At 42.9% G+C, this 26,757-nt stretch overlaps 1 protein-coding gene across 6 annotated transcripts in view; it reads left to right on the forward strand.

The window, feature by feature from the left end:
• Positions 1 to 26,171, forward strand: part of PIP5K1A (phosphatidylinositol-4-phosphate 5-kinase type 1 alpha) — a 39,575-nt gene extending 13,404 nt beyond the window's left edge. For 3 of the 6 annotated variants that reach the window (XM_030327443.1, XM_030327440.1, XM_030327441.1), the window contains 13 exons: positions 6,863 to 6,894; positions 8,975 to 9,055; positions 10,766 to 10,896; positions 11,339 to 11,456; positions 11,667 to 11,819; positions 12,544 to 12,843; positions 17,488 to 17,693; positions 18,476 to 18,559; positions 19,250 to 19,298; positions 19,496 to 19,580; positions 20,647 to 20,793; positions 20,998 to 21,127; positions 24,172 to 26,171. In XM_030327443.1, the coding sequence (XP_030183303.1) occupies positions 6,883 to 6,894; positions 8,975 to 9,055; positions 10,766 to 10,896; positions 11,339 to 11,456; positions 11,667 to 11,819; positions 12,544 to 12,843; positions 17,488 to 17,693; positions 18,476 to 18,559; positions 19,250 to 19,298; positions 19,496 to 19,580; positions 20,647 to 20,793; positions 20,998 to 21,127; positions 24,172 to 24,313 (1,638 nt within the window). In that variant the 5' untranslated portion in view covers positions 6,863 to 6,882 and the 3' untranslated portion in view covers positions 24,314 to 26,171. The other 3 variants (XM_032594380.1, XM_030327442.1, XM_030327444.1) reach the window with 2 other exon arrangements.
• Positions 26,172 to 26,757: the final 586 nt, after the last annotated feature.

Consider the following 26,757-nt stretch of genomic DNA (forward strand, 5'->3'; position numbering starts at 1 on the left):
AGCCCACATTTCTACCCACTGTGCTGCTATTGCTCCCCTGACTAATCTGAAAGTCTGTGTGTGAACTAATGTGATTTTAAACCAGATTAACTATTTATTTTTGAATGGTTACTGACTGAACCAGGAATCCTTGGTGAAGGAGAGAGTAGTACAGAAGACAACTTCCCCTTCTGACCTTAGCTCTCCTGGAAAAACAACAAAATTCTGAGCTCTTCTGTGCGTAAGATGTGGAGTTATTGATTCTTTCATTCTTTCAGAAAGTATCTTAGAAGTTAACGTGCCAAGGATTGGTAACGATTCTGCAGTCAGTTCCAAGATCCCTAAAACAAAACAAACACAAAGAGTTTGTCTATCAGATGCCTTCTTTTTTGTCCACTGAAAATTCAATAATCATAAAAGCCAAAAAGAAAACTCTAATCTGAGATGGAGTTCTTTTTTTGTCTCCACGTTATTGATGTTTTATTACAGAGACAAAAAGGTACTTTTCTATTACTAGTGAGGACCTTAACGTCTGTAAAACTGCTCTTGCAAATATTAGACTTGAAAGAGGTTTCTACTGCTCTAGAATACAGGCATTATTTGGTCCAGAACAAAGATAACTTCACTAAAAGAAGCAAAAGGTATTTTCCTACTCTTCTTGCCAGTAACATTGATGGCTGTTACCAGAGGGACAGAATTGTCATTATTGTTAATTTAAGATGGAGAGGAGGAGGACTGAAGGAGAAGGACTCTTACCAGTGAAAATGAAAAAAAGATTTCCTTGTCTCAAAGAAATGGGAGATCTCAGGGGAAGAAAATTGTGTTCATATTGTCTCTTAGAAGTTCTGAGATTAATTTAGTTTAGTAGAGTATTCTAGTTCCCTTGGTGCTTGCTTGGGCTCTCTAGATGCTAGGTGGCCAGGAAATTGAAAACAAAACTCTCTTAGAAGAGAGTTGAATTGGGGATTAGGAATGTGAATTCGTGTTCTGGCTTTGTCACTACCTTTGCTTTGTGATTTTTGAGCACATCCCTTAATGCTTTTGCTTTTACTTAAAAAAGGTTAGACTAAAATTCTCAAAGGCCCTTTTGGAATGACTTTTTTCATAATATAAATGGTTATTGATTATGACTGAAGGAGCTGAGTTTTCAACTTGTTTTGTTTAAAAATCAACTTTCATCAATAGCTATAGATTTCAGGGGCGCCTGGGTGGCTCAGTCAAACATCCGACTTTCCCGGTTGTGGGAGCCCCGCACGTGTCAGGCTCTGCACTGGGTGTGGAGCCTGCTTGAGATTATCTCTCTCCCTCTGTCTCTGCCCCTCCCCCTATCCTGGGGTGTCTCTCTCTCTCTCTCTCTCTCTCTCTCTCTCTCTCTCTCTCAAACAAACAAACAAACAAACAAACAAAAAACCCATCTGTAGATTTTAGCCAGACTGAGCTTGTGTTGTCAATTTTTAAAAATTCCCAATTTTTTTTGGGAATTTTTAAAATTCCCAGAGTACACCCTTGCATCTCTAGGTCTTTTACATTTTCTTCTTTCTGCAGAGTAACCAGGGTTCAATATTGCCATGGTTGTTTCTATATCATCTATTGGCCCACTCAAAAATAAGTTATTTGAACGATTAATTTTTTTCTGATGCAGCCTTTTTGTCAAGGCTTCATTTCTTGCTTTCAGTGCTGCAACATTAGTTGTTTAGAATGTTTCTTGGTCCAGGGCCTGTTAATGAGAAGGAGTCCCATAGTCATGAAGGAAACAGACGATGGACATGACTTGGGAATTTAGTGCAATATATAAAGAATTTTACTTCAGAACTTCATCTGGGTGCTTTTTACCAGAGAAAACCTCTCAGAAAGAAGCCAGCTCAGACGAAGAAGTTGATTATCCAGACTTGTTTCCTTCTGTGGTATTTTTTCCCTAAACTTTTAATTACAAAATTTTTAAGCTGTACGCAAAGTAGAACGAAAACTATAAAGAACCTCCTGTGCCCATCATCTAGCTTCAGCAGCAATATTTTGCAAGTTGGTTGCATCTATTCTCCCATTTCCCTACTTCCACCCCTTGGAATATTTTAAAGCAATCCCAGTCTTCATGTGATTTCAGCATAAATACTTCATAATGTTATTCCTACAGATCAGGACTGTATTTTAGGGGGAAAAGGAGGGAGGGAGTTATGACATAACCATAGTAGTATTGTCACATCTACAAAATTAGTAGTAGTTATTTATTTCTCCTCTCAAGGTTCCTGTCCCAGAAATCTTTTTAGTTTACTACTTATCTGATCAGCATCCAAACAAGTTTCATACATTATACTTGGTGGATATGTCTCTTAAGTCCTTAATTTAAATGGTTCCCAAAGCCTGTAGTACTGTTTTAAGGGTCAAAGGAGATACGTTTGTAAGCTTTCAAAGTGCTATACAAATAAACATTTTGCCAGTGGAAAGAAATGCTTTCTAAAAAAGTATCAGCATTTCCGTTGAGTCTTGCAGTCAGCATTAAGGAAAACTAGGAGGATCTGCCCAAGTGATAGCAGAAAAAAAGAAAAATTTGTGAGCTCCTCTAGGTCAGGAACATAAAGCTCTGTCCATAGTGCCTGGCATCGTTCCTGACATGTAACAGATGATCAATTAATAGTTTTTAAATAAATGAATGAGGTGGGGGAGCAGAAATAATTCAACATTGAACTGGTGTTGGGAGGTGTTAAAATTGAGCTGGCGAGAGGTGGGTCCAGGACCTTCTTTGTTTTTAAAAAAAAAATTTTTTTTTTAATGTATGTTTATTTTTGAGAGACAGAGACAGAGTGCAAGTGAGGGAGGAGCAGAGAGAGAGGGAGACACAGAATCGGAAGCAGCCTCCAGGCTCTGAGCTGTCAGCACAGAGCCCAACGCAGGGCTCGAACTCACAAACCGTGAGATCATGACCTGAGCTGAAGTCAGATACCTAACCGATTGAGCCACCCAGGTGCCCCTCTAGGACCTTCTTTATAGCTAAGCTGTCAGCCTCCATATCTGCCCCCCTTGGGTAATGTGCTCTCCTTTCTTGTAGCACATGCCACGTTTCATGGTGTGGACTGATGATGTAGGCTTTTTCAAAATTGATGTATTTTAAAAATAATCTCCACACTCAATGTGGGGCTCAAGCTCATCACCCTGAGATCAGGAGTTGCATGCTTCACTGACTGAGCCAGCCAGGCACCCCAATATGTAGGCATTTTAATAATAATCCTTGAGAGTTTTGGCTTAGAGGGGAGAGGCAGGCCCCCAGTTTCTCAGGAGAAAAGTTTTTCCCTGAGTAAAGTAAATTTTAACATTGGAGCTCTGCCCTATACTCTGTTTCCCTACCCAAAAAGAGAATGATATATATAGATCATGGATATGGATTATAAGATAATAACGTATCTTTATCAGAGAGAATTTTTCACAAAGATGCTAGAAAACAAACTTTCTGCTAAACCATATTCTAGTCTTATCCATAGGGATGAATCTCATTTCCCTTAAACATTGGCTGGCTGGCATTACCAAGCCCGGTGTTGCCATGCTGAGTTGGTCTCCCCCCAACCCCCCAACTTCTCCTTCACTTCCCTCAGCTTCTCTTCCTCTTCCTTCTGTACTTACAGAAGAGAAAGTTTGATTATCAGGTGAACAGGTACAATGCTGTTGACTCTTCGGTCTCATGGACTTCTCTAGTAGACAGTTTCTTATTGGCAGAGCTTTGGACCAAGTGGTCAAGCCTTAGCAGGTGGTATCTGGTTCCTTGAAATGTCACTCTGTTCTTTATTAGGTTTATAGACCAACCTGGGTGTTAACAGCAACACTGGTAAAATTCTTTAGATATTTTTCTCTTCCCTTCCATTGTTCATTTTTGTTAGATTCGAGCTCCAGTCTGTGCCACAGGGGCAGAACTTCAAGCAAGGAATAGAGTAAATCTTAGGTCCATGTTCTCCTCTTTGAAGAGAATATTACTTGGTCTGATTATTACTATTTGGATCCCAATATTGTTCTAACTGCTTCAGCTGTAGTGTCCTTGGGATTAATCCCAGTTTTGCACTTGCTGATAGCTAAGCCATTGGCACCAAAATTCTGCTAAGTGAACTCCTCCCATCCTGGTTCTGGGTACTTTTGCAAGAGTGTAGCAGCTGTAGAGCTACAATTTTTGTGGGATAAAACTAGGAAAGGATAAAACTAGCAAAATAGAACTTTTCAGGGAGTAAGAAAGCCATATACCTAACTCTGGGCCTTGAAATCACTTAATCTGCCTTTTTATCTGCATTGTTTAACTTTGTCCAGTGACTACTTCTCTACAGAGGAGGAAATACTGTCAGACTAGGGCTGGATGTTGGCTTTTCTTGGTTCTGCCAGATCGCTTCCAAACCTCTTCCTCTGGGATAAAAAAGGAAGGGATAGGCCAAGCATTGACCAAGGAGTGCAGAATCAGTGTTCGTCTTCTCAACTGAAAGCCTACTGATTTTCTCATTGAGAATCACTGATTCCATAGTTGCATGTATGCACTTGCAGGAGGGTTGGGGAGGGGGGGCGCGTTGGGAGGAGCCAAGTAATTTGAGATTGATTAAAATTTCATGAAGGTCTAGGTAATTGAACATTAAACCTTGCTACGGGCCCAACTTTGCTCTTGCTTTAGAAATCACAGAGTTGGGGCGCCTGGGTGGCTCAGTCGGTTAAGCGTCTGACCCCAGCTCAGGTCATGATCTCACAGTTTGTGAGTTTGAGCCCTGCGTCGGGCTCTCTGCTGTCAGTGCAGAGCCTGCTTCAGGTCCTTTGTCTCCCTTTCTGCTCCTCCCCCGCTCATGCACAAGTGCGCTTTCTCTCAAAAATAAACATTAAGAAAAAAGAAATCGGGGTGCCTGGGTAGTAGCTCAGTCAGGCGTCCAACTTCGGCTCAGGTCATCATCTCATGGCTCGTGAGTTCGAGCCCTGTGTGGGGCTCACTGCTGACAGCTCAGAGCTTGGAGCCTGCTTCAGATTCTGTCTCCAGCTCTCTCTGCCCCTCCCCCACTCTCTCACTGCCTGTGTGTGTGTGTGTCTCAAGTATAAACAACAACAACAAAGAAATCATGCAGAAAGAACATATTTGTATAGCACTTTATAGTCTATTTGATTTAGCTTATCTAATCTTTACATAAGCCTTCTAATATAGGTTCTTTTTTAGTTAAGTATAGAGAACAATTTTCCTGATTTAAAAGAGATTTGAACCCAGGTCTTCTGATTTTTAAATAGCTCAGCATGTTGACTCTTGGCTAAAAGGTTATAAGATATAAAAGGTTAGACTTTTTTTTGTTGGTGGTGGACACTTTATTGTAGGTCAGTAGCAGTTTTAATCCTAAATCTGAATCATCCTGGCTTATTGTTCCTTGGAAGCTTAGTTTAGGATTCCAATACTAATTTACCTAGTCTTTTACCCAAGTAAGTTGATGATTGAAGATGAAGCATCTCTAAAGGGTATAGATTATTGGGCTCTATTGGTTTTTCAGTTTTCTGGGTCATTTTATGCAGCATATCTTCCTAACAGCTAGGTGACATTTTCATTGCCTCTGTTTTTGGGAAGAGGAGTGAAAACCATCTGTTCCCCATTTTTTGCCACCCTGACTCACTCACTATAGGGAAGGAAATTTTACTGCTCTGTTTATTGGTAACAGAAATACTTGGTCTGTGGCCTCTGTACAACTAAGGGCTAATTATCACAACCTTGCCTCTGAGCCCAGCTGTATTCTGAAATTCTCAGGGCCCTTGATCAGTTGTCTTAAACAATCATAATTAGAGCTTTACCTTATTGCCCTTAATCCCATGTGTCTGTTGCCTCACCATTAATCCTTATACATATAGTGGAACTGGGGTCTTCCTACTCAAGTATTAACTTACATTATTGAAGATCATCCCATCAGGCTCCTCTTTTTAATTTTCTTTAATATGGCTAATCTTTATTCCGTTTGAATTCATTAGAATTAGATTAAAGCGATATATCAGTAGTCTTTGAAGGTATAGATCAATATTCTCCAATATGAAGGGGAGGACAGTCTGTCTCTGAGTGTTCATGTGTCTCCAGTATGATCATGGATGAAAGTTATGGGGATGACAGACCCTTGAGAATTGATTTAACCTTTCAGGGTAGGTTTTCTACAGATAGGTTCTTTTAATCACTTTAGCTAAATATATTCTTAAAATCTTTCCTAAACTTAAGTGAATAAAAGTCATAATACGAGATTGAACCACACACTTGTCTTACACATCTGCGTTGATTAAATATTTGGTAAGTAAAACTCACTTTAGTAAGTAAATGCCAACAAATTCCTGTTGGGTTTACAGCAGAAATCAAGGTGAGGAGGTAGAGATGCAGAATCTTCATTATTTTGACATTACATTTTCTCGTCTTTAGCTGCCTCATTTCCATAGATCAACTTTTTACCTTTTTTTCTGAAATAATTAGGAGTAAAGCACCATAGATAGGCTCTAAAAGTTCTTACCCTTTTACCTCTATAGGAAAAATTATCAAGCCCTAGACTCTCCAGTGGGTCTTTAGTTATCTCTTATACCTGTTCTCTTTCAGCCCCGGTATCAAATGAGACCCTCTTGACTGATGGTTAAATGTATCAAGAACAGATATATTTTCCAGAAAAAATATGATCACTTGAGTAAGAAAAGGGACTAGAACAAGAATGGAATATGCATAAGGGTTCTGTGAGTATGGAGGAAGAAGAGGAATGAATATTTAAAACCCCTTCCCAAAAGGATCTAGTATCAGAGCAAGAGGCAGGGGCTCATGGGTTTAGTTTGACGCAAACCCCGATTGTTTCAGTGTGCTTGATAGAGATTGTGGGTACTAGTGTGTGTGTACACACTTGTAATTGTGTTTTGTTTATTCTTTTAACAGCATCTGGAATCAAGAGACCCATGGCATCTGAGGTGAGTTTTATATTGATATCATGTTTCTAAAGCTTTAATTCTGGGATAGAAGGATACCTGTTTATAACATCTTTATTTTTAACCCTCGGATCTTGGAAGCTAGACTAGATTCTGACATGTCTTTGGTAAGCTAGAAATTATACAACTACTTCTGTTGCAGTTTATTGTAGGTATTAATAGCTCACATTGATGATTACAAAAAAATTTTTTTAGCGCTTATTTTTGAGATATAGAGCGCGAGTGGGGGGAGGGGCAGAGAGAGAAGGAGACACAGAATCTGAGCTGAGCTTAACCAACTGAGCCACCCAGGCGCCCCTATCTTTTTTTTTTTTAATGTATCAAATACAGTGTACCAGAGAGTAAATAATTTACCTAAGTGCCCTTTATTCTTAATTAGTCCTGTAAACACCGCTGTGAACTAAGTACCATTGTTATCCATGTGTTACAGATAAGAAGAGTGAGAATTAGAGGTTCTGTAACTTGCCCAGGGTCACACAATTAATAAGTGGGATCAATAAGGCTGGGGTTAAAACCTGCAAAGTCCGGCACTAAAGCTCACTCTCTGGTTTTTGCTGTTACTGCCTTCTGGTTACATAGCTTCAGTGAATTTAAAGAACTTCTTTTAACTATACAGATGCTGTTAATTACCTAAATTTTTCTTTTCTGTGCAGAATATCTTCCATTTGCTTACCTTTCTTTCTATTCATTATTTCCTAAACCTCTTCTTACTTCTTGCCTCTCTCCTCGGTTTTATGACAGGGCTTCAGAATGCAGACCCCCTTTGGCCTGTGATTTTAGATTTTTCTCTTGAGAACCTCTTCCAAGATCTTTGAGATTCTTTACTGAAGGTTTTCTGAAACTAAGGGCCTCAGCAAGAACAGTAAAACTTGAATATCAGGCCCTAAGATCATCACACCCTATTTACACTGGGCTTTTTTGCCTCTGGCTTGTTAATTTAAGGAGTATTGACTTCCTGAAGAATACCTTTGTGTCTTGTGCTTCATCTTGATGTGGGGAATTGCCTTCTAGGCTCAGCCGCTCGTACTGTGTTACTCCTTCCTCATTTCAGGGGCTGTCATGTGGGTGGAAAACAAAGCCATATCTCATTCACAGGAATCTCTTCATGGCCCTGAGGCCCCTGTCTCAGGAGTCCTCTTATTGCCTCAGCTTTTTAGTGCCTCAACTAGCAGTACTTTCATTTGCAAGTGGCTAGATCATTGTTACTGGTGAATTCACTTTGGGCAAATAGTGTTCAGGTCGGGTTGAAGGTTAGAGAGTTAGTAATTTCTGAAAGGAGGTTGGTGAAAAAAGGTCTGTGGAACTACTTTTAACCTATCTCCTTCTGTGAACTGAGGTTTGTTCTTTTTCCTGGAGCAGCTATTTCGTAGTTCTCTTGTTTCTGCTTTTCCTTAATGATACTCATTTTTTTTTTAATTTATTTTTGAGAGAGAGCATAGGTGAGTGAGTGCTAGTAGGGGAGGTGGGGGGGGGCAGGGAGAGAATCCCAAGCAAGCGCAGCCCGATAAGGGACTCAGATTCACAAACCATGAGATCATGACCTGAGCAGAAACCAAGAGTTAGACACTTAGCCAACTGAGCCACCCAGGCACCCTGGTACTCATTTTTTAAACGTCATCTTTCTGAGGATCAAAGGTGAAGCATGTGGGGCACCTAGGTGGCTCAGGCAGCTGAGTCCAACTCCAATTTCAACTAGGGTTCATGATCCCAGGATCATGGGATCGAGCCCCACATCAGGCTCTGTGCTGAGCGTGGAGGCTGCCTAAGATTCTCTCTGTCCCCCCTTTTCCATCTCCTCCAGCTTGCATTCTCTCTCTCTCTCTCTCAAAAAAAGTGAAATATTTGTGCCTAGGAATTTTCTGTGTTCTTTTAGCCAGTTAATTCATTGGGAAGCAACATTAGAGCTGTGTATTTGCACGGAATGAATCTTGTGAAGACTTTATAAAATGTTCTTCTAGAAAGGGTAGGTTGAGTGTTTTGGTTTGTTTTAATGTACCATCACAGTAGCTGTATGGTGTATGGCATGGGGATCGTGTGCTAATTTTGACTCATCTTTTTCCAGGTGCCATATGCCTCTGGCATGCCCATGAAGAAAATAGGCCACCGAGGTGTTGATTCCTCAGGAGAGACGACATATAAAAAGGTATGTCTGGGGGCACCTGGGTGGCTCAGTTGGTTGAGCATCTGACTTTGGCTTGGGTTATGATCTTGCGGTCTGTGAGTTTGGAGCCTGTTTCGGATTCTTTCTGTCTCTCTCTCTCTCTCTCTCTCTCTCTCTCTCTCTCTCCCCCTCCCCCACTCATGCTCTGTCTCTCTGTCTCTGTCAAAAGTTAATAAACATTTAAAAAAAAAAAAGGTATGTCTGGGTGGAACCCTTTCATCTTACTCCAGGAAGGGATAATTCTGTCCCCTTGATGATATTCTCCACATTTTGTCTCATTCCTTGATATCCTAAGGCTTTGTGCAAGAACTATCATACAACTTGGACTTTAGGGTTTACTTGCAGTTATGGACTACTCTGGAGATTCTCAGGCTTCCCAAGGGACAGCGTTCAACCTTCCATTGAGCATCTATACTTTGCTTAATATGGGGTGTGATGATTTCTTGGAGTCCTGTTTCTGGCCCATGTAGATTTTTCTTACATGTGTTCTCTGCCTTTATTGCACTGTCCCAAGTAATAGAGGTGGACTGAAATCTGTCAGGCACCTGGCCCTCCTGGGAATGGGCCCAAGGCCCAGTGTCAATTCCACAGATATATATCGAGCTCTGTTTATGTGCTGAACATTGAGACAAAAAGATGAGTTTCTAGTCTAATTGGAGAAGCACACACTTAAAAATCTAGTTATAAAAAAAATTTTTTTAAGCAATCTCCACCCCCGACATGGGACTCAAACTCATGACACCAAAATCAAGAGACATGCTCTACCGCCTGAGCCAGCCTCTAGTTTTAATTTTATTTAGTTTTAATTTTAATGCTTAATGAGGACTAAATAGAAGTACCAGTAATTTAATACTTGATGGGGATTGGGGATGAAGGAAATCATTTAGAGCAAAACTGTCCAGTAGAACTTCATAGTGATTGAAATGTGCTATAATCTGTGTTATCCGGTAGTAGCCACTGGTCATACTTGAATGTGGCTGGTAAGACTGAAAAGGTGAATTTTTAGTTTATTTTGATTTTAAGTTGACAAATAGCCATGCATGGCTGGTGTATTGGGCAGCACAGATCTAGATGATCTGATAATTTCCTATAGGATTGTAAGAGTGGGGCTCTTGACCACAGTGTGATCATTTTAATTCTAAATACTTCCCGCGGAAATAATTGGAGTCTTTCAGGCTTTTTTCACTTAGGAACAATTTTGTGCCACTCTGTTGTCCTTGGGACACCAATCAGGCCCTGCCTTAAAAGGACTTAAAAGGCCTTTTGTAGCCAGGTAGTCAATCAAAATATCAGTTAATTTTAGTTACATTCTATATTCCATGAATAAAATGTTTGGAGAAGCCCCAGGTACTCTGGGGGCAGGAACCTTTGGAGTGAGATATAAGATTGTTCTCTCAGGACGTTATCTTCCAAATGTAGATATGGATAGGCGGGAACACCTTGCCTAGCTGAGGCTGACTCAGACAGTCTGCCTTTGCTACTGTGTATCTTTGTACCCTGCCAGTCTTTACCAGGCGTAACTGCCGAGTTAAGCAAGAGGTTGGAGGAACTGGATTGCCCCAGCTTAGTCTGAAGTATTAGAAGGGCATTTGCCTTTGGAGTGCTTCTTCTGGCTCTTCCCTCCAGAGTTTTTATTGTTCTGATCAGATTTAATACTAGAATCTTTCCTCTCATTTCTCTTGTGTTTCTCAGACAACCTCATCTGCCTTGAAAGGTGCCATCCAGTTAGGCATTACTCACACTGTGGGAAGCCTGAGTACCAAACCAGAGCGTGATGTCCTCATGCAAGACTTCTATGTGGTGGAGAGTATCTTCTTTCCCAGGTACAGAGGTTAATGTTCATGGGAATTTCCTGGGAAGTGTGGCTTTTTCATATCAACCTGAGGGCAGTTTTAAGGGGTCAGATCTAACATAGGCATGTGCCCACTGTCCAGTCCTTAACTTGATCTTAGTTGGGGTGATGTGGGACTGGAGAATTTGGAGAGCAGATGCTGTTTTTTGAGTACTTCCGTGAGCCTCTGGCCTGTGGAGTGAGCCGTAAAAGCAATTTAGTGCACTAGGTAAGAGGCAGTGTGATTCTCTATGCCCGTGTCTTAATCCCCATATTGTGCCAATGTCCCGTTAAGTAACCGACTCTTTTAATACCTCTGGTTCTCTCAGAAGGGATGTACTGACCTGCCTCTGGGTGACTGAGTGTCTGTCCAGGGTAGACTCCTTGGTTGACAGGGACTGGTAAATTATAAGTTCTTCTATTTAACCCTACAGTGAAGGGAGCAACTTGACTCCTGCTCATCACTACAATGACTTTCGCTTCAAAACCTATGCACCTGTTGCCTTCCGTTACTTTCGGGAGTTATTTGGTATCCGGCCTGATGATTACTTGGTAAGCTTCTGGATCTCAGGACCCTATGACTCCAGTACCAGAGGGATCCTCCCAAAGGAAAACCCTCTCTCCAGTCTTGCTTTTCTAGTCTTTCTTTAGAATAGCATCTGTACTTAATTTCTGTACTTTAGGATTGCATCTGTACTTAATTTCTGGTTGGACAAGCCCTGGTATTTCTGAACCTCTTGCTCTCTTCTTTCTGGGTCCTAGTACTCCCTCTGCAGTGAGCCACTGATTGAACTCTGCAGCTCTGGGGCCAGTGGTTCCCTCTTCTATGTGTCCAGTGACGATGAATTCATCATTAAAACGGTCCAGCATAAAGAGGCGGAGTTTCTGCAGAAGCTGCTTCCAGGATACTACATGGTGAGAAAAGAAGAGCACTTGGCCACCTTTGCTGCCCACTCCACTCTTGGGCAAGGTGGGGGTTGGGGGGCGGGGTGGTTCTTGTCAGCAGGGCAACACGATGTCAGCACTTCTGTCTTAAAGACGTAATTCATTTTGGGGCTTTTGGGCCCATCTCTCTTGCCTCTCTGGGGCCAAAAGGGTTTTATGTGTCATATTTTAAATGTTATTTGGCTTAGACCGTCCTACCCAAAGGTGATATTCAGTGATAATTTTATTTTCTGTTCTTAGTCTACCTCCTACACCAGGAGAATGAGGTTGGTTACTTCTCTTGATAGTACTCTATTCCATCTTACTCTGATTGACTGCCCTTGGAGCTTCTGGAGAAGTTAGTTTTGCTTCACACCACACCCACAAGAATATGCTATACCAAGGGCTTAGAGTTAAGACTTTTTCAATACGATCTTCTCTTGAACCTCTCTGAAAGAATGTATCCATCATACATTGAGTATGCTGACTGATTACTGGATTGGAGGGTCTGTGGCTCAGCTTGATGATAATCGGATCACTGAGATAGATGTGTTGGAAAATTGTAAGCAAATATGATGTGGCCTTATGGGCAGACAGATTGGACCTAAACCCCATGTAGCAGACAAAGAAAGATGGGTGGCAACTTTTTGCCCTTGAGTTTCACTGAAAATCAGCTGACTTGTTGTCTTACTTCTTTTTACTTTCATGCCCACAGAACCTCAACCAGAACCCTCGCACTTTGCTGCCTAAATTCTATGGACTGTACTGTGTGCAGGCAGGTGGTAAGAACATTCGAATTGTGGTGATGAACAATCTCTTACCACGGTCAGTCAAGATGCACATCAAATATGACCTCAAGGGCTCAACCTACAAACGGCGGGCTTCCCAAAAAGAGCGAGAGAAGCCTCTACCCACCTTTAAAGACCTGGACTTCTTACAAGACATTCCAGATGGTCTTTTTTTGGATGCTGATATGTACAATGCTCTATGTAAGACCTTACAGCGTGACTGTTTGGTGAGTTTGTCATATTTCCTTCACTCTCAGATACCAAAAATTTCAGTCACTTAAACAGGTTATTATTCTCCCATCAAATCTGTAGGAGATGGGACTCAGTTCCTTAGCTCTATATGTCCCAGACTTCATTTAAAATAACTTTTACAGGGGAGCCTGGGTGGCTCAGTCAGTTAAGCATCCGACTTTGGCTCAGGTCATGATCTCACAGTTCGAGAGTTCAAGCCCCGCAGCGAGCTCTGTGCTGACAGCTCAGAGCTTGGAACCTGCTTTGGATTCTGTGTCTCCCTCTGTGCCTGCCCCTCCCCCGCTCACACTCTGTCTCTGTTTCTCTCTCAAAAATAAACAAACATTGGGGCGCCTGGGTGGCTCAGTCGGTTGAGCATCCGACTTCGGCTCAGGTCATGATCTCATGGTCCGTGAGTTCCAGCCCCGCGTCGGGCTCTGTGCTGATGGCTCAGAGCCTGGAGCCTGTTTCAGATTCTGTGTCTCCCTCTCTCTCTGACCCTCCCCCGTTCATGCTCTGTCTCTCTCTGTCTCAAAAATAAATAAACGTTAAAAAAAAAAAAAATTAAAAAAAAAAATAAACATTAAAAAAAAATTTTTTTTTTTTTAATTTTTTTTTCCAACGTTTTTATTTATTTTTGGGACAGAGAGAGACAGAGCATGAACGGGGAGGGGCAGAGAGAGAGGGAGACACAGAATCGGAAACAGGCTCCAGGCTCCGAGCCATCAGCCCAGAGCCTGACGCGGGGCTCGAACTCCTGGACCGCGAGATCGTGACCTGGCTGAAGTCGGACGCTTAACCGACTGCGCCACCCAGGCGCCCCCCCAAAAAAAATTTTTTTATATAAATGTATTAATTACGGGGTACCTGGGTGGTTCAGTCAGTTAGGTGACTGACTTTTGATTTCAGCTCAGGTCATGATCTCATGTTTCACGAGTTCAAGCCCTGCATCGAGCTCTGTGCTGACAGCTCAGAGCTTGGAATCTGTTCCAGATTCTGTATCTCTCTCTCTTTCTGCCCCTCCCCCGCCCTCTCTCTCTCAAAGATAAACATTAAAAAACATTAAAAAAATTAGTTAAAAAATTGAAATAAAATAAAATAACTTTTACATTAGGTCATTGCTGAGCCTTTACATTTTTACATTCTGTTTATCCTCCCCACACCTGGCTTCATTTTCTTCTCTACCTCTCCTAGGCCTCATAATCCTGTATTCTTCTTATTTGCATATCAGCACCATCATTCCTCAGATCTTGGTCCTGCCTACCAAATCCACATTTATATCTTGGAAGCTGTGTGCTGCTGAAGGACATCACACACCTGTGTCTACTGGCATCTCTATAGGTTGATGCTGTCCAGCCTCAATATTGTCCACCAGTCCACTTCCTATTCCTTTCAGCACAGATGTCACATGATTGGGACTGTCTCCAAACCATTTTCTAACTTTTATCCCCCAGCCTTGTTTCTCAACAGACTACCTCACTCTTCTGTTCCATACCATCCCTTTGTCCTGCCCCCATCTCCAATTTATAAACATGTCTGCACTCACCCATCCTTAATCTCCTTTCTGCCCAACTTGGTGTCTTAGTCCAGGTCAGTCCCTTTTGCAGGACTATTTCCTTAGGGTCCTGCTTCACAACTTCCTTCCTTTCCCTCCCCTGGCTTCCGCCTCTACCAACTGTTTTCTTTCTATGTACAAACTTTTATCCCTTTTATCTTAAGGTTAGGAGGGTCCTTTTTCAGTGTCTCTAGCTAATGATGTTTCTATTTTTTCCTTTTCATTTATCTTCACCTATTCTTGCCTCAACCCACTGTCCTGGCTTTTGCTCTCTCTTCACATGAACTGTTCTCCCCAGTGACGACCTGGGATGCCAAATAGAGACAACTACTTTTTTTTTTTAATGTTTATTTTGAGAGACCATCCCAAGCAGGCTCCCCGCTGTCCATGCAGAGCCCAAAGCAGGACTTAAGCTCCTGAACTCTGAGATCATAACCTGAGCTGACATCAAGAGTCAGGTCCTGGGGCGCCTGGCTCAAGTCGGTTAAGTGTCTGACTTCAGCTCAGGTCATGATCTCACAGTCTGTGAGTTCAAGCCCCGCTTTGGGCTCTGTGCTGATAGCTCAGAGCCTGGAGCCTGCTTCGGATTCTGTGTGCCCCTCTCTCTCTGCCCCTCCCGTGCTTATGCTCTGTCTCTCTCTGTCTCAAAAATAAATAAAAACATTAAAAAAAATTTAAAAATGTAAGCTTTAAAAAAAAAAAAGTCAGGTGTTTAACCGACTGAGCCACCCAAGTGCCCTGAGACTACTTCAGAGTCTTTCCTTGAATTTTCTGCAGCTTAACAGTTGACTATTTCCACTTTCTTAATGTACATTTTTTTTTGTTTTTTGTGACACTTTTTCCTACTGATTTTTTTTTTCCTCAGCTGTTACTGTAGGATCTTTCTCTACTCCGTAACATTGTCCATCCTTGTTCTTTGCTTACTCTGCATCTATTTACAGGGCAATGCCTATGTTAGTTTGAGTCCTTTGGTTGAAAGGACTAGATACAATGGAGCAGAGAGTTGGTTTCAAACTTAAATAAGAATCACTCTTGGGATGCCTGGGTGGGTCAGTTGGTTAAGCATCCACCTCTTGATTTCAGCTCAGGTCATGATCTCAGGTTGTGAGATCGAGCCCTGTGTTGGGCTCCACTCTGGGTGTGGAACCTGCTTGAAGTTCTCTGTCTCTCTGTCTCTCTGTCTCTCTTACTCACTCACTCTCTCACTCACTCACTTTGCCCACCCCCCTCTTTCTCCAACAATGACAACAACAAAAAAAGAATCACTCCTATGCTCTCTTCATCGCTTCCTCCACCAACCTACCAAAACACCCTTGGTTGAGCTGCATCACCAAAGTGGGCCACTGGAACTGGTGGGAGTACACCCTTTCACATGCTGTTCTGGAATGGAAGGAGGGTTGAGAACTGTGGGATACAATTCAAGCTCCTTGTTTTTTATTAAAAAAAAATTTTTTTTAATGTTTATTCATTTTTGAGAGACAGCAAGCATGAATAGGGGAGAGGTAGAGAGAAGCACCAAAGCAGGCACCAGACTCTGAGCTGTCAGCACAGAACCTGACATGGGGCCTAAACCCACAAGCTGTAAGATCATGACCTGAGCCGAAGTTGGACCCTTAACTGACTGAGCCACCCAGGCACCCCACAATCGAGGCTCCTTAATATGACACATCAGGCCTGTTACTGTTTTGCCCCTATCAACCTCTGTAATCTGCCACACCATTTTTTTGCATTTTCTGTTTTAGTAGTATCAAATTACATCTCACAGGATGTAACATGCTGTTTGTTTCATGTCTCCAGGCCTTTATTTGGACTTATTTTCCAATTTATCCTTCATAAGCTTATTTATGTATCACTTCTTGACTTCTACACTATTTAGTCACGTAAGCAGTTTTGTTGTTGCACATAGTAGACTGTATTGCATTTATTTTTGTAGTTGTTTTCTTTCCTAAATTATAATATCCTTGAGGACAAAACCCCTCTTAAGTATCTTTGTACCCCAATAAGCAGGCACAGCGCATACAGATATTAGGGCTTCGCTAAATACTGAACTGAATTGAAGCTGGGCATATAAGGTCCTGCAGGAGATCTGTTCTATCACGAAGTGTACTTTACCAGACTTTCCTTGTGGATTCTTTACAATTCAAGTATGTATTCCTTGTTCCCTTGAGAAAATAATGCTCAATAATAATAATAAAGAGATACAAGGAAAGAACAAAGAGTGTCTTGTGGGCTAGGCAGCGGTCTAATATATATTTACTCAAATGGAAGAAAGCTGAAGGGATGTAAACGGTGACCAGAGGAGGTTAATATGTTCTTCTTCAGGGACTAGGAGGAGCAAAGGATAAGCCTATGTAGTTAACCCTGAAGGTTTACTGTCAAGGGGCACCTTGGTGGCTCAGTTGGTTAAGCATCTGACTCTTGGTTTCTGCTCAGGTCATTTATCTCACGGTTTGTGAGTTCCAGCCTTGTGTCGGCACAGAGCCTGCTTGATATTCTCTTCCTTCCTCTCTTTGCTCCCCCACCCCCCACCAATAAACATTAAAAAACAAAAGGATAATTGAAGGACACCTGGGTGGCTTGGTCGGTTGAGAGTCCGAGTCTTGATTTTGGCTCAGGTCATTATCTCATGGTTCATGGGATCAAGCCCCACACCCCACATCGGGTTCCATGCTGATGATGTGGAGTCTCCTTGGATTCTCTCACTTCTCTCTCCGTCCCTCTCTCTCTCTCTCAAATAAATAAACATCGGGGTGCCTGGGTGGCTCAGTTAAGTGTCGGGCTTCAGCTCAGGTCATGATCTCAGTTCGTGGGTTTGAGCCCCACATCAGGCTCTGTGCTGACAACTCTGAGCCTGGAGCCTGCTTCAAATTCTATCTGTCTCTGTCTCTGTCTCTCTGCCCCTCCCCTGCTCACACTCTGTCTCTCCCAAAAATAAATAAATTTAAAAAAATTAAATATTTAAAAAATATATCTTTAAAAAACAAAAAAAGAATTGAATCAGGAAAGCTGTGAGGTCCTGAAAAAGAGTTCTCTTACCTCCCAAGGCTCAGATCATGGTTTTTGTTTTTGTTTTCTTTCCACTTAGGTGCTGCAGAGCTTCAAGATAATGGACTATAGCCTCTTGATGTCAATCCATAACATAGATCATGCCCAACGAGAGCCCTTAGGCAATGAAACACAGTATTCAGTTGATACTCGCAGACCAGCCCCCCAAAAGGCTCTCTATTCCACAGCTATGGAATCTATCCAGGGCGAGGCTCGGCGAGGTGGCACCATGGAGACTGATGACCAGTGAGTGGGCTCAGGGACACCGGAAAGGAGAGCATAGACTCACTGTAGGTTTTTCTTGAGGAGGGGACCCAGCTTCTGGAATAAGAGTAGCCCTGATTCAGGAGTTAAGTTGACAGTATTAGTATTTATAGAACTATAGAATGAACTTTCTTAAGAATATAAAAAGAAAGGAAGAGGTCTCAAGTTGGGGATTTATAGCACATCTGAGAAAGAGAGCTATTCGAAATTAAAAGACTTTTTGAAAAGAATCTACTCAGGGTCTTAGACATGTCTGCCTATTATATTAAAACTTCACCAAAAGCAATTTGTTATAGGCAGCTTTATGGAAGATGTCCTTCTTACCACGGTGGATCTATCAGGGAAGCATATTTACCGTGAAGTATAAATGTCTTGTAGGTAGTTTCAGTTTTAAGTCACGGTAAAGGATACCATGACTCTCAAGAAGAGTGTCCTAGTGGGCGTGAAGTAAAATATGAAAGTACTGAGGAAGTTCAGTTATTGGAACGTTTCCAACATGGCTGAGTAGAGGTGATTTTAGATTCTCTTTGGTGGAATTAGGGTCGGAGGGGGAAGGTGAGTGAAACTTGGAGGCAAAGAGGTTGTAATACGTACTGCAGAGTGGTTCTTGGGGATGGAGGAAGGTTCTCTTCCCCAGTTTATGGGAGATGGGACGGTTATGTTTAGGTCTCAGTTCCCTGTCCTGATCTGACTCGAGTTTAAGAGAAGCCCTGTGTGCCAGGCCAAAGATTTTCTTACTCTTTTCTTCTTGTCTTCCGGAACAGTATGGGTGGCATCCCGGCCCGCAATAGTAAAGGGGAAAGGCTGCTGCTTTATATTGGGATCATTGACATTCTTCAGTCTTACAGGTGAGGAGTGCACAGATCCCAAATGAAGGGGCAGAGTGGTTGCAGATAACCACTCATATTTCTCCTTCAGGTGGGTTTGTCACTAAATTCTTCCTGAAATAAGAACAGTGAGTTGCAACCCGGCTGCTTACCTCATTAGGTTTTAAATGGTGGTTTGGTTCATTGATTTTGCCTGTCTCCCTTGGCTTCATTACCCTGCCACTTCCCCAAACATAACACACACCTCTGTGGAGAGCTGAGTCAGTCCTCAGAAGCACCAGGGTAGAATACACCATCTGTCTGGCTCTTTGTGAGAAACCTGTGAGATGAGTCACACTCCACATAGGGATACAGCTGGAAACACGTTCCCCTTTCCTCAGAGGAAGAACAAGAGGATCACTGTGTTCTGTGCAGAGTGTTAGCCTGTGGAACGGAGGTAGTGTTCTCTATTCCTTCAGTTCTCCTTTTGTAATAAATGCTCTTGTCTCTGACTTACCAGGGACATAATTACTGCTCTCTTTCTATGGGGAGCTAAGTGACTTCCCTGGAAACAGCTTTGATCTCCATGTTGAACAAGCATGACTGTGTCTGTTCTTTGGAAAGCCAGTTTTATAGAGGGAGTGCTTTCCCAGCTTCTTCAACTCTAAAAGAGAAAACTGTGTCATTCACTTAAAAACTGTGGGGCTGTGTGATAAACATTTTTCTCGGCAGGTTTGTTAAGAAGTTGGAGCACTCTTGGAAAGCTCTGGTACATGATGGGGTGAGTAGCAGTTTGCTAGAGGCTCTCCTGCCTCCTTCAGTTCTGATTTGCCCCCTCCATTTGTTCTTATTTCGTTTGTGGGCTCTGCCCTTCTGCTTGGGTCCCAGCCTAGGGGAAAGCAGCCCTAGGACTAAATAGAGGCCCTCTTGCTGGGCCTCCCCATCTCTAACTCTGCAGCCCTCTCTTCTGCTCTGCAGGACACCGTATCAGTGCATCGGCCAGGCTTCTATGCTGAACGGTTCCAACGCTTCATGTGCAACACAGTGTTCAAGAAGATACCCTGTAAGTGGCTTCTACCAGATGACCCCCCAGTGCCTCCCTTACTCCAGGAGATGGGGGGGCAAGACACCTCTGTCAGGGAACTGCCAAAGCCTCTTCTGCTCTACCCACATCCCGTGAGAACTGCTGCCTGTCTTTATGTCAGTCACTCTGTCTGTCCCCGTGGTTTCCGAGTTGCTGCTTTCCCCCTGGCTGTCCCTCCGTGTGTCATTGAGGTGAGGGGCATTTCTGGGAAGTGGGATTGGTGGGGAAAAAGCGTCGTTGTGGGAGTAGGATCCACGCCACAGGCTGAGATAGAGCCAGACTTACAGAGATAGACAAGGATATCACAGGTGTTCTATTTTCTGTTCGTATCCCCAGTGCCAAGGAATTCTCAGAGTGGGATCAAAGGGTTGGAGAAGCATTTACTGATTTCTGCTTAGCAGTCCTTCTCACTCTCTTCCCTCAACTTTTGTGACTGGAAAGCGCCAGTATTCTTCTTCCCAAACCTTCCATGCTGTTGACCCTGGCACATTTCCAACTCCTCCTTCCCATCTCCTCATCTTAGGCCTCAGTCGTCCCTCAGTGCGGCAGAGAGGACTTAGGCATGCCAGACAGTCTTAAAGAAACATGGAAAAATCTTTTCAAAGTCTTTTCAAAGTGATATATAAACAAGTGTAAAGTATCACGGTGCTGTGTGCGTAAGTGCTACGAGGATGCAGAGTGAAAGGGTCATCTTCGTCAGCTTGACCTGGAGGACGTTACTAAAGAACAAGGGGATGACGGAGCAGAGGACATCTCATCGGGTGGAAGCAAAGCCATCGAGGTTGCGTGTAGCAGGGGAAAGATGTGTGTGTGTGTGTGTCTCCTTTCGTCTAGGTTCTCTGCTTTCCAAAGTGAGGTGACCCAAGATGCACACCCTGTCCTCTGAAGAGTAGTTAATAGAGCTTGTCTTTGTTGACATTAGTCCTTCTGCCCGCTTTGCAGAGCACCTTTGGGTTTGTGTTGGGGGTGCTGGCGATTTGTATCTGTGTCTTGGTGATGGTTTCTTAGGTGGGTGCTAAGTAGGCTTTCTCTTTCCCTTTTGAAGTGAAGCCCTCTCCTTCCAAAAAGTTTCGGTCTGGCTCATCTTTCTCTCGGCGAGCAGGCCCCAGCGGCAACTCCTGCATTACTTACCAGACATCGGTCTCTGGGGAGCACAAGGCACAAGTGACAACAAAGGCGGAAGTGGAGCCAGGTCAGCGCCAGGGCTGGGGCTCCCTTGTGCGTGGGCACTCCCTCCCTTCCTTCGGAGCCCTATCTTATCTGCCTAGGACCTCTACTCTCCATTCCTGTCCAGGAAAAGCCAAGTTGCTTCATTTTTTTCCCCCCCCCGTATTTTCCCCACCCCATTTTGTCTTCTTTTTTATTTATTGATTTTCTTCCCTTTTCTTTTTTCCAGGCGTCCACTTCGGTCGTCCTGATGTTTTACCTCAGACTCCACCTTTGGAGAAAATCAGTGAGGTCACGACTATTCCTGACCCCTATTTCTCACCTGTAGTTGGAGAGACTTTACAAATGCAAACTACAAGGTTGGTTCCTTGGCCCCTTTCTCCATATAATCTTTTCATGTCTCTCTTCAGGTCCTTAGGAACCTCCATAAGTTGTTTCTTCAAGAGATCATTGTCATTTGCTCCTCACTAGATTTTTGCAGGTTTACTTTCTTTTAGCTGATCTTTAGTGATTTGGAAAAGTGTCAATATCTCTCCATCTTTAGGGGGGTGTGCAAGACTTTTCTGATATTCAGTCAAAACACGCCCCAACCAACCCTTTATCTCCTGTTGAGTTAGATGAGAATTCTCTGCTTATTTTGTAAGCCTGGGAAGATTCCTGGGCAGTGAAGAAAATGAACAGTCAATCTTGCAAAAGAATCCAGTATGAAGATTGTGATTTAATTTTGTAACATGGTGTGTTGATTATCTATTCCATCATAAAACATTAACCTAAAACTTGTGGCTTAAAATAACAAGCATATATCATAGTTTCTGTGGGTCAGAATCTGGGTCTTTCATGAAGTGTTGGCCAGGATTACTGTCTTGTCTGGAAGGTTTGACTGAGAGGCTTCACTTCTAAGCTCATTTATGTGCTTATTGGCAGCATTCAGTTCCTTGTGGGTTACTGGACAGAGGGCATTAGTTCCTCACCAGCTATTGGCTGGGGACCTCCCTGTTCTTTGCCACGTGAGCCTCTCTGTTAGGACAACTCAGCACATAGCAGCTGGCTTCTCTCAAGAGTGAGTAAATGAGAGTGCATGCACCTTTGCAGAAGCCATAATCTTTTTGTAACCTAACCTCAAGATTGACATCCTGTCACCTGTACTGCATTGTAGTCGCTAAATGTGGCCCACACTCCCACACTCACAAGGAGAAGGGCTTACACAAAGGTATGAATATCAGGAAGCAGAGATCATGGGGAGCCACCTAACGAGCGACCTGTCACAGTCCATCTTCTGGCCCCCAATAATTCACATCCCTCCATGTGCAAAATGTGTTCATTGGCTCCCATGGTCTCTAAAAGTCCCATCCCCATTATAGCAGCAGCTCAAATTCCAGAATTTTGTCCTCTGAATTAGGTCTTGGTTTGAACGAATTCCCCAGGTGGTGTTCCTCAAGTATAGTTCCTCTCAGTCTTTTGACCTGTGAAAAATAAAGAGGTTTTCTCCCTTCATACCCAGCAGACAGTGGTGAGGCAGTAAGGAGATAACCACTGTACACATTCCTGTACAAAAAGAGGAGCGAAGGAGGCACAGAGGAGTCACTGGTGCATAGCTAAGTCCAAAATCCAGCGATTGTTGGTGTTTCTTTTATCAAGTCTCAAAACATGGGGGTAATTCTCCATGGCTCTTGGCTCCACCATTTGGAGTCTTGGTTTTGCTTTCTGGGTCTTACCTTTTCACAAAAGGTAGAATGTGTTTGCAGCTGAGTAGTTTTGTCAGCCTGCTCTCTTGCCAGTACAATTTTAGGGTCCAGTGGTCTCTTCATTTTGTACTGTTTCTGTCCCTTTCAGTCCAAGCTGGTAATGTTTCTGTTGTTATAATGCCCTCAAAGATTTTGTGGACCTCCTATGAATCTCATTGGGATTCAGTCCTTCAGACAAAAGCCACACCCACAGATACTGACCGTCTTGATATAAGTCCTGTGCTTCTTAGAGATCCTGTTGTTGAGAGGATCTACAAGACATTAATCTTTTTGGATGGCCTTTTGCATGATTGAATAGTACTCTAACCAACAAACCTTGATTTTTCTGAGGTCTCAAAAAAATGTTTTACAGTCATACCATTGGCTTTGTCTTTAGGGCACATTTTCCTGGTAGTGCTCAGGTTATAAAACCTTGCTTGTTCACAAGCTGTTTCTTAACTTCAGCGTGGTTTGCTATCTGGAGGGGCTCAGAATTTTCAAAACCATTAAGTCCTGGGAAGTCCTCCTTTTATTTAATAGTCCTTCCCTTAATCTTTTTCTTCTGTTAAGTTTTATTCTAAGCATTATTAAGAAGGAATTGCATGGCACCTTCAGGACTTTGCTTAGAATTCTCCTTTGCTAGATCACCCAGTTCATTAGGTACATATTCTACTTTTCACATAACTGCATATGATATTGTTGCTAAACTTTGTTCCTCTAAATTCCTTCACTTGCCAGTAAGATCTTTCTCACTCTCCTTTCAGCCCACACTGGCCACTCACCCATTCAAGTCTAAAATTCTACAGTATATTCATGGCACTTTTAAACTTTCACTAAAACTCTCTTTAAAGCCCACTTCCCTCTTCCAAAGCTACTTCCACTTTTTAGATTTTTAGTTCAGCAGCACTTCATTTTCAAGTACAAAAAGCTGTATTATTGATTGTGTAATAAATTACCTCCAACTTGGCAGCTAAAAACTACAAACATTTATTATCTCAGATTTTATGTGGCTTAAATACTTCATTGTGACTTAGCTTGGTGCCTTTGGCTCAGAGTCTCTCAGGAGATTACATTCAAGCTGTTTGTAAGGGAAGTAGCCTCATCTGGAGGCTCGCCTGAGGAAGGATCCATTTCCAAGCTCACTTATGTGGTTGTTGGCAAGATTCAGTTCCTTGCAGGCTGTTGGCCAGTGGTACTTCCTTAGTTCCTTGTCACATGCTTCTCTCCATGTGGCAGCTGGCTTCTCTCAGAGCAAACAGTGAGAGCATGAGCCAAAGAGGAAGCTAGGTAGGGTATTTGGTAACCTAACCTCAGAATTGATGTTTTCTCATCTGTCCACTAGAAGAGAATCACTAAATCCAGCCTACACTCAAAAGAAAATTTTACAATGGCATAAATATCAGGCAGCAGTGATCACTGAGTGCCTGCCACACCTGGGAATTGAGGACAGAAGGGGAGGATATTAGGAAATACTTTGTAGTACTCAAGATGATAAATAGTTAATTAAAATGTCATGCTTCTAAATCTGGTAGTTTCTTAACCTTTTCTTTCTGAATCCTAAATCGATCTTGAAGTGAAATATGGAGAAGCAGTATAAGATCTGACTTGAAAGGAGGGTCCTTTTTCTTTTTTATCTTCTAATACTTCTCTCTGCCTCCATTTTTTTTTTCTCCTGTTAGTTCAATCCTCTTGGAAAAGCCTGAAGTTGCAGAGTCAGAGTTCACCCATGTGAGTGTCTGGGATGTGGGGGAGGTAAATGCTTTGAAGGGTATAAAGATGATCACTGATGGAGTGGAACAAGGAGTTAATTGGCAAGGTTAGAGGGACTGGGTGCCCCCCTAAATCTTGCCTTTTTAAATTTTGTGGTTTGGGAACCTTGTACTTGCAAGCAGAGACTGAAATAGAAGAAGACTTCTTAACTCTTCTAATCAGGTTGAAATTAACTTGAATTCCATTCCTGGCTCCTCATCTCATACTCCACATCCTTAATTTTACACTCTTTCCCTTTCCAGTGAGCAAAAAAATTCAGAAGACTTAGAACAAGATTCTACCAGCTTGGTGATCCCAAGATGCCAGCCCTTGCCCCAGCAATGCTGAGTTTTCTTCTTCGTGGTCATCACAGAAGAAGCATATTGGAGGCTAGGGGGGGCTGTCTCTTTCCTGAAGAAGATCGTCTTCTCCCTCCCTTTCCTTACAAATGGGCCTTAGTGCCTTGGACAGTTGAGGACAGCAGCGTCCTCCCCACTTCTGAGTTGAGTGGCATGAGTTTTCAACTGGCCAGCCTTGGCTTCCACAAATGAATTGTTTTCAAGCCCCCAATTCTTCCTGCTAGAAGTGGGGTTGCTGCACTTGGTGGTTTTCTTCCTCCTCATCTACCCTTCACCAGGAGCTGGACTCTTATTTCCTCAGGACAGACTGGCTGGCACCTTATCTCCACCTTAGCTCTTTCTCTGGAAGAAGACCCTGGTAACTTTTGTAAAGGTTTTGGGGGAGTAATGGTGTTAAACCAACTCCCAACTTCCTTTTTTTTTTTTTTTTTTTTTTCTTAAAAAAAAGGAAAAGAAAGACTAGCGCACAGCACACAATTTCAAGCTAGTTTCAGATCAAAACTCCAGAAGTGTTGGAGAGCTGCCTGTTCATGGGGTTCCCTCAGAAGAGCCCCCTGGTGTTTGAGAAATGGAAGTGTGGAACTGCTTTGCCAAGAGCAGCACCTCTTTAACTCCACCTCTCTTGATGAATTTCTTAAGCCTGAAGGAATGGAGAGAGTGGGACATGGGGTAATCTTTACCCCTTTGGTTGAAACAGAAGTGCAGTCATGGGGCTGGAAGATCAGAGCCCTTCCTAGGCAGGACCCGACTCACTGCGGGGCCATCACGATTATTACTGTTCTGCAATTTGAAATATATTCTGCTTGTTTTTCTAAATACGAAGACTTAATCAAATGAATTTGGATCCTTCTCGAAAGGTTTCTTCCTTGCCCTTCCCACCTTTTCTGACAAAGTTCTGGTGTTCGTGGAGTTCAAGTGGAAAGGGGACACCTGTGTCCATTTAACAGGCAGTCTAGCTATGAGGCTAGAGGATATTCTCTTAGACTCACGGGGAGCCAGCAGATTCTTGCCTAGGTGAGGTCATTGCTGTGCCACATGCCCTGCCCCTTCTCATACAGAGAACTCGGAAATGGGAGCTTTGTAATCCCTCTGTTCCCGTCTCCAAGAGTTGTGGTTCCCCATCTGATCCTCCTACTCCTGCCAGGGGAAGAAGGAGGCCTGGCATCTCAGGCAGATTGTTGAAGACTCTCCTGTCCATCCCACCCGACCTTGATAGTAGGGTAGCCCATCCCCCAAGTAACTGTCTATATTAGACACCCCCAGCCAGTTTCTGGCTGCCTGTCTTTGCTGCCATGTTCTTTTTTACAAGAAGGAAAGAAACAATTCTTGCTATTTTTTTTCATAATTTACTATTTATGATGTATTTAAGTGTTTTATTCAGGACAGAGTTCTGTAGGGGGTGGGAGGGAATATTTGAGGGAGGCTGGGTCTTAGGGAAGGGAATGGGGAATCAAAATTTTTATGAAGTGTCATTATTTGCCTCTACTTTGTATTGTTCAGAAATCGCAAATGCAATATAAAAGTGATAAATCCTTGGTTTTAATGTATTAAACTTTCATCAGTTATTTAGACCTCTTGTTTCTTCCTAATTCTTTTTCATAACACCGTACGCTCCATCTCCTGCCCCTGTTCAGGCTCCATGTTCTTTGTGTTTCTCTAAGCGAATACTGTGTCTTCCCCAGGTTCCTTCAGTCTGGTGCAGGCTGGTGCTGGCTTCATTCCTTACCTTCCAGCCACCCCTCCACCATAACAACTTCAATTTGACAGGGAAAAGCGGTGAGTGAAGAAGGGAATTACCGTAGGTCTGTTGCCTAGAAGGCAACCCATTTTAACTGATGGATCTTGGGATCCAGCATCGAAAATCTTCCTCAAGTTTAGGAGGAAAGGAGAGGGACACAGCAAGATTGAGACAAGTTGGTCTTCAGATTCCCTCTTTCCTTCCCCCAACCTGGCCCTAAGGCATCACTTAGAAGAGCATAGAGAAAGCATCCCTCAGTTCTGTTTTCCTCTTCTGTGAGGTTGAGCTTAGTTAGGCTCTTTTACTGTGATGGGAAACTAGGCCAAAGAGGGGGTGTTCATTCTAAGGCTTGTAGGTGGGGGGCTTTGGAGAGAAGCAAGTTAATACTATTCTTTCCACAGCACTATTCCTTACCTTGT

Source organism: Lynx canadensis, chromosome C1, assembly GCF_007474595.2.
Source record: "Lynx canadensis isolate LIC74 chromosome C1, mLynCan4.pri.v2, whole genome shotgun sequence".
NCBI classification, from domain to species: Eukaryota; Metazoa; Chordata; class Mammalia; order Carnivora; family Felidae; genus Lynx; species Lynx canadensis.